General features: G+C 40.7%; 1 protein-coding gene across 1 annotated transcript; it reads right to left on the bottom strand.

Annotated features, from left to right (window-relative positions):
* fam110c (family with sequence similarity 110 member C) lies at positions 1-1,982 on the bottom strand. The gene has a single exon (XM_037751313.1). The coding sequence runs from the start codon at positions 1,735-1,737 to the stop codon at positions 733-735; it is 1,005 nt and encodes a 334-aa protein (XP_037607241.1). The 5' UTR covers positions 1,738-1,982; the 3' UTR covers positions 1-732.
* Between the last annotated feature and the right edge of the window lie 6,254 nt (positions 1,983-8,236).

Here is an 8,236-nt window from a genome sequence, read left to right as displayed (position 1 = left end):
ATGAAGAACACCAGCCAAAGGGATTTTTCACAACCTGGCAACCCAAAATTTGCTTTTATTAGAAGCTTTTAACTGACCTTTAGGTCATGAGTAAAGGATTTATTAATCATTAAAACATCTGGTAAAATATGATATGAACTCTTTATTAAGGGTGGTGCTGGAATATTTAAGCAAAAGTATTTAGTTCTCCAATTCAAGTGGATATCTATTTTTGGCCTGTGGCTCATTTTTGCTGAATATCACTGCTGATAAAATTGAATACTCTTCTGGATTTGTGTGTCATTGTTTGTGTCTTCAAGTGTGCACATATGCACATAGTTTTGACCTTTAACACAGGATTGCAATCTAAATTGCAGCTGTGTCACACATCTGTATAGAATGCACAGTTTAATCAAATTAAACTGCAAGTAAGTATATATTTTCAAGATGAAAATTATTGGGTGTTCTGTGTATGATGTGGGGCTTTCTGTGCAAGTCATGCAACAGCTAGCTTCATGCAAGTTTGAACAGGAGCAAACAGGCCAAATCTTTCCACTCAGAAGTGTCTGCTGAATGTGGCACACACTGACAGTATGCACAGAAACCAAAGGAAACAATGATATTGGCACGTAGACACACAAACGCACATACAAGAAGTGAGACCAAAAGTTTTCCACAAACAAAAGCCAGGAGTTAGTATCATCTATACAGCAGTCCTAGGTAAGCACATGACCTGAGAAAAAAGGAGTTATCTCAATTGAGGTCTCTTAACTTTTTTCCAGTGTCTATTGCATTTTTGCAGCTGTACAGCCATTTGATAATCCTTGCATTGCGTTCAATAACTGACGTCCCCTGATGTATCTTTCCATGCAACTCATCCTCTAGTAGCCCGTCACTGTCACCACTGTTTTTGGAGAAGCCGTCGTCTGATGTAGAGACGCTGACACTCCGTAGGTTTACCGCAATCTCATCTGAGCGTGCCGAGAAGTTCTCCTTCCCCATAGACTCGATAACCTCGCCGCCCAGCCCGCAGTACTTGAAAAAAGCATCAAAGTCTGCAAAGTTTTTGGAGTACCTGGAGCTGATGTCGGAGTGAGACCGACTGACCCCTTTGCCAATCCTCCTTTCAAACTCAGGAACAGTTAGGTGCCCGGCTGTGACCTTTGTCCCAGAATCACTGTTTTCTTTCTTTACTACATTCCTCCTCCTCCTCCTCGCTGCTTGAGGGGTCACTACATGTAAGCTGCATTCCTCTGCTGTTCCCTCAGGTGTGGTGATTTTTACAGTCACACACTCCTTATCCGTTGCCTCAGGTAACGGAGCACTTTTATGCACAGAGCTGAGCAGCAACCTGCGTGTTATGTGATGTTTCTGGTCATTCGCTGATCTCAGTAACTCACATTTCTGCCTGTAAATCAGAAGGGAGTCTGGTCGTTTTTTGGAGCTGCACCGACGTACCTGCCCTGGTGAGCTGGCGGTTTGTGCACCACATGTAGCCTTTCTTGAGTTACTCCCACCACCAGGGTTCGAGCTCCGGTTAGAGGACCCATTGCTACTCACAGAGGCTGATCCAAAACTGATGACCGGCTCCTGAATTGAGTTGGCCACCTGTTCGCTTTTGACATATTTCAGCTTGCTTGCAGCAAGCCTCTCCACGGCACTCATGTGTCCTTTAGTCTCGCTCTCCAGTTCCATTTGCTTTCGAAGGTATTCGGGACCCTTCTCCAGGATCTTTGTGGTATCGCTGGTTGCCTCCATTGTGGTTTTTGAATGACCGTTCAAATCAGTTATTTCCAAAGAGCGGGTAATCCTTAAGCGTATCTCCAGTGTTAGAGGTAAAAGATTCCAGTGTTAGAGGTAAAAGATTCCATTCGAGCCCGCTCTTTGCCTGAGCACGTATCCTTGTCTGAGACTTCACCTTGTCTGTTCAAATACACATCACATTACCCCACCCATCCTGCGTAAGGCTAGTTTTAACCAAACACAAGCCTGTTCAAAGTACACCTGATACCATCACAAGTGAAAACTGTGAAAGCTGACACTGCTGCTGATTTTTTTTTTCTCCTCTTGTTCTGCAGGAAATGCGGGCCTTTAACCTCGTTGCTCAATACGAGACCAAATCTTACCCGTTCTCCTACTGAGAAAAAACGTTTTCTGTCTTTACGAATTATCTTCAGCTTTATACATTCATTTACCAGAGACACTGACTCATCAAAAAGGCTTGCCGCTCATTATAGTGCACATGTTGTGCAATAAAAGTTTTCCCCTGACATTGCATCCTTAAATCATGAACGGTCTGTCTCCCACTGATGTTGTTAAAGGCAAATGTAGTCGTTCTTTGTCAAAGCCATCAAAACAGCATTGTGCAATCCGAAAGTCTCAAAGAGGAAACACATTTTATGGATTATTGCTTCAAGATTTTGGTTTTGTATTTGCTCAGTAACTTACAGGGTGAGTCAACAGGTCTTGAAAATATTATCACCAACTTTATTTTGAAGTTTAATTGGATCTTAAAAGTTGCACACTTTACACACTCATAAAACACCCTAGACCACTAATTTGACATTTGAGCAATCGACCAGTAGTTCTTTGTCTTGTAAGCATGTCCCATTTTAAAGGTGCTCTATATGATACTCAGAGCATTAATATACAGTAGCAGCAAACACCTATGTGAAGATATAGTGGAGTGTCTACCTGAGCAGAGAATGAAGTGTGTGTGTTGTAATCCGAATTTCTCCGTGCCGGGTCCCTCGCGCGTGCTTTTAGTGCATGTTAGTGCATGTTAGCGTGCCCCACACTCATGACCACCGCTCTGCACTGCTCACATATGGCTATGACAGCTCAGCCCTCGCCATGCTGAGAGAAACAGAAATGCTCTTAATCTCGCATTTAGCACCTTTAACCCTCATCCTACCAACCTATTTAACATACAAGGAACACCAACTGGGGACCCTGGGGACCCAAGAATAAACTACTGTAAGAAACAACCATCAAAGCAAAATGTTAACTTATTTCTTCTGAAAACATTATTAGTTATGTAATTAATTTCATCCAAAGACAGATTATTATTATTTTAGAAAAGTTACAGTAAATTTGCATATTGTGAAATGAAAATAGACAGAGCACATGAGGAAATCTGTGTCTGCTGCATCTGTCTCTTTCAAAATGACCCTGATAGTGTGTGATATTTTAAATTAGGACCCATGGCAAACATTTTGTCTTTCTGTTCTATTCTAAATATTTTAACTGCGTAGGCTGCAATTGGGTACTTTTGACAGGGGTCCACGAAGAACTTGTCTTTTTTAAAAGCAATAATTAAAACAGAAACAGATAATGTTATGAAGTCATTAGGAACAAATTGATTGACAAAGTCATGAAAAATTGGAATGGTAGAATAAAGCACCTGTGAGATATAACAAAAAGTACCAGAGTCGGTAGGATGAGGCTTAAGGTTATGACCTAGCAATACCAATATTAGTTGGGTCAAAGCAACAGCACAAGCAGTTATAAAAGATTAAAAAAAAAACTCTGATAGATTCAAACGCTTGTAAAAATATTGTGACTCCACAATCTATAATGAATGGCAGCATTTTTTGTATTGTATAATATGCAATTGGACTCCGCTTTCACTTTCCTTTGATGGTCTGCACTACCGGACAACACTGGCATTCTTTCATGCGTTCATATTATAATTAACCTGAATAAATACACAAATTAAAAACACCAGTGATAATGGCAACATACGTAATTGCGTATGTGTGTGAACATTGTAAACATTTGCTAAAGTGGTATCACATGGTTTTATCTCGAAGGAGATGATCAAACAAAATATGCAACGTGTGTTATGAAAGAATTGAGATTGATTATAATTGACCAAAATAATAAAAACTTTGGCAACAGAATAAGAGGTTCTCTCCATTTCAGCACGGCCTCGGCTCTACACAGCATTTTCACACGCTTTCCACTAAGGGATTGCTGAGGGAGTGAGTGACAACACTTTGGCCACTTTCCTCAGCTTTACCGCAGGACCAGCGGAGGGTTTTCAACAGCAAAAGAAATGTATATCTGTATATATAGTGGTCCCTACAGGCAATGCTGCTCCGGAAACCAAACCAAACCAAACTCGACCAATGTTACAGGAATGAGAGAATGGTCGATCGAGTGACATTTCCATCAATCTTCTTTCCCCTATGGGTTTTCACAATGTGCTCTCTCTATCTTTCAAAGGACATGGGTAGATGTGACTGAGTGATTCGATTAGAAAGAGAGAAAACATGAGCATGAATTTATGTGAACTTGTATACAGTACATGTTTGCATAGTATTCATTGCCAGCAGTTTACATACAGTACAAATCATCCAGCATCCATGCTTGTTAGTTTAACAGGGCCAACAGAAAGGGCCAACAGCAACCATGACCTTAAGGCGTTTTTATTGATGCCCCTCAAATCATTTAAGCGTTTAAGCTCATTTTCCCTTGTTTGTACATAATTATCATACCACATCTGTTTTTCGTGGCATTGCATTTATTCATTTGTAGGATTTATTTTGATTGGCTTCTTCCCTAAAACCAGACTGAACGGTTCACTCGGGGATTCCGCAGTGTTGACTTTATCCTTCCTCGACCTCCCCATCAAATCAATCATGATCTGATCCCCGCGGGAGAAGCTCTCAGATATCGAGGTATAAGCAAAGTTATGCGAGATGTGTCAATAAGCTCAAGTCATTCTTATACAACAGTGTTTAAACTGGCTTCTGGTCTGAACGAGATAACGAGTCCAAAGCCATGCTTATGGGCTTTGTGAGGCTGTACATGCTTTGAGCTAAATCCTAACATCAGCATGATACAGCGACAATGCTAACATACTGATGTTTAACAGGAGGTATAATGTTTATTATCTTTACCTTCTTAGGTAAGCATGTTAGCATGCTAACAAGGTACAGCTGAGGCTGATGGGAATGTCATTAGTTTTGCAGGTATTTAGCAGTGGGCAACTCTGGGATCTGAAAAGTGAAGCCAATGCAGAAGTGCCTTAAACTTGCATTCTCTCTAACAGCCAGCAGGGGGCGACTCCTCTGGTTGCAAAAAGAAGTCTGATTGTACAGAGAACTATGAGAAAGTGAGCCTTCTTCTCACTTGATTTATTACCTCAGTAAACATTGTAAACATGAGTTTATGGTCTCAATCGCTAGTTTCAAGACTTCTTCAATACAACATGATGTTCATTTAGTAAATTCTGATCCCATTTAGAGACAAATAGACCATAAAGCAGGGTATGCTTTAGGGCGTGGCTTGTCATTGACAGGTCGCTACCATGGCTTTGTCCGGTCCGGGAGTTGTCGGCTTAGAACTTTAACCATTTCACAGTGTGTTTTCCGTTCATGAAAGTTAATTATAACCTTTCTGGTCGCCAAAAAATCTCAATGTTATTCAGCATTCGGTTGAACTTAGCTCCACCGTCTCGTGTTACTTCTGGTTGCAAAAAACAAGATAGCGATGGCCAGAAACCAAGATGGTGACAGCCAAAATGCCGAACTCGAAGCTTCAAAACGGCATTCCACAACCAATGGGTGACATCACTGTGACTACATCCACTTCTTGTATACAGTCTATGGTATTTGGTCATAAATTGTGACCTGATAATGGCACCAGAAGGAAAGCTTAAAGATGACCAAAAGTCAGTCAGAACATGAATGTTTGTACAAAATTTCATGCCAATCCATCCAGTAGTTGTCGTGGCCTTTCACTGAAAGCATCTCTCAAAATACATGTACACACCCACCTCCCTATCTGCCCTCTGGGTCAGGGGTGCAAGAGGAAACGTGACTTCCAAAACTCCTATGTCACATCTTGTGAGCCTTTGAGTTGAAACAAAGTGCAGTGGCAGCGTCTACAATCATCTGGCATGTGTTCTGACTGATTGGGCGAAATCTATTTCAGCTTAATTGGAGAAAAGAGAGAGGGAGCAGACTCCGGGAGGGATGCAGGGGATCAGAGTAAACACTGTCACCGTTAGTCACTTCTCCCCTGAGATCTCTCACTTTTATTTAATTCGTAACTTATGCTGCTAGTCGGAGAAACACATTCTACACTTTAATGTGACACTGCATCATCCGCTAATTGTGTTTTCATTGAGTCATTCACAATAATTACCATCCATCCTCGAGACGTGAATGAAACCGGCTGACTCAATTAAAAAACAGCTCGCAAATTATGAAATATAATTGCTGCAGGCATCTTTTGCTTGCAGTTATTGTTTGACTGTTATGTAAAGTAACTGGTAATTGGTGATTAAGCATGCAGTGCTGCTTACCAGGACTATAAGGTCACCTCCCACTCAATTAGTCTGTCTATTTATCACAAGCTCATCTTACTGTATTTCAGAAAACAACTGTTTGCAGGATTACTGCTGCAGTGTTTTTTTCATCAAATTTCCTTTTTACTTAATCTTTTCCTTTTGGCCTGAAGACAGTAACAGACTCTTCTTCCATGATCTAACATGGTGAGGAGAACATGTTTTATTCAAAATAGATATCAAAAGTTGTCGAAATTCAAAGCTGCTGTTTTGAATTAACAATGATCAAATGAATGACAGGTGTCGCTGGTATGACAAAGCCACAGAAAATCGTTATTCGACTGTACAGTTCCTCTCAGCTCTATGGAGCTTTTGACCGCATGTAAGCTCATTGTTTTGGTTTCATGACTCTCCCCACAACTTTTTGTTCACTGTCGTTTTGATTGCAGCAGCTGTTTTTAGTGAAAAAGGTCTGATCAACCCACATGAACAGCAAGCAGATGAAGTTAGAGACTCGCTGGTGGGCACAGCGGAGCAGCTAAAGAGCCAAATATTTCCCTCATGAGTTAGTGGTGACGTAAAGGTGGGGGAATAGTGGACTTCCATTCAGCAGGTGGACAGAAACACGACTGAAGTAAATACTAAATGTTGCTCTGTGTCTCCGAATGTTTGCTCACAGGTTCACTGTATCAATTTAAAAGGTGATAATATGTGTTAGGTTAACAGCTTGTTGCTGTATATGCTCTAATCAAGTTTAATCAAATCATATTTGCTAGTATCAGACAAAAACATGGGAATATGTTTGGGAAAAGTAACTTGTGTCAAAATATATATACATGTAACCAGTGGCGGCTGGTGGATTTTTTTTTGGGTAGGGCCAATCAATTTCAACAAACATCCTAGTACGATTCAATGCAAAAAAAAGGTATCAAAAACGCATTACTACTTTGCAGTTACATTTTTATCATTTATTCCAACACTGACATAAGGACATCTTATTCATACAATTCAGTATGTTAATATAACATACGACAGATCATTTATAAAGGAACTTTGCTCTTCTGTCCTTCTGAGTGGCAAACCTCTCAATGACCTTCTTATTGAAGTCAGGCATGTTCCTTCTCTCAAACGGGTCTTGGAGGAGAGATTTGATCGAGTTAGGGTTGAGTCTTGCAAGAGTAGCGCTACTAGTGCTTGGCTGTTCCATTGTCATGCCGTTAAAATGGGCTGTGAGAGAAGAGAAGTGGAGAGAAGCGAGAGACGAGAAGACAAGATCACGCGAGAACTGACATGAGCCCTGACGAGAACAGAGAGAGACACACGTGAACGTGCGCGCGCACACCATGGGCCAAATCAGTTTGGCCCTCCCGGAAGTCTTTTTTACGGCGCTGATTGGATGAATTGTATGTCATTCATGCTTGTAATCATATATCTTTAATCAGTGATTGGCTGTACTGCTTATTAGACCCGCCTTCCTTGGGCCAAATCCATTTGGCCCCAGAAAGTGCACGTGCAGCAGAGCAGCTGAGAGGTGCACTAGCAGAGAGTTCAAGGAGGAAAGCAGATATTTGGCGCAGTTATCCTATTTTACAAATATTACGGGTATATTCCATAGGTCAAAAACACACATATTGACAATTTTTATAATTTTTATAATTTTTTATAATTAATAATTTTATAATTTTTTTTTTTTTTTTTTTTTTTTTTGGTGGCTCAAGGTGGGTGGGGCCAGGCCCCGTGGCCCTCTATTGGCCGGCCGCCACTGCATGTAACATTAAAAAGTAAAACTTCCCCAAAAAATAACTTTAAAAAAAAAAAAAGTAAAACTTCACTTACCTCTCTGATAAACATTTTTACATCTCAGACCACACCGAGCATCACTCAGTTAACACGTTGTTTACTCAGAGAAACCAGGTTATAAACATGAATAAGCTACTGTAAATATGCGTATAGATGCAGGAG

This window comes from Sebastes umbrosus, chromosome 18, assembly GCF_015220745.1.
Source record: "Sebastes umbrosus isolate fSebUmb1 chromosome 18, fSebUmb1.pri, whole genome shotgun sequence".
Classification (NCBI taxonomy): domain Eukaryota; kingdom Metazoa; phylum Chordata; class Actinopteri; order Perciformes; family Sebastidae; genus Sebastes; species Sebastes umbrosus.
Note: the sequence above shows the minus strand (reverse complement) of the source record. Positions and strands in the feature narration are given on the sequence as shown.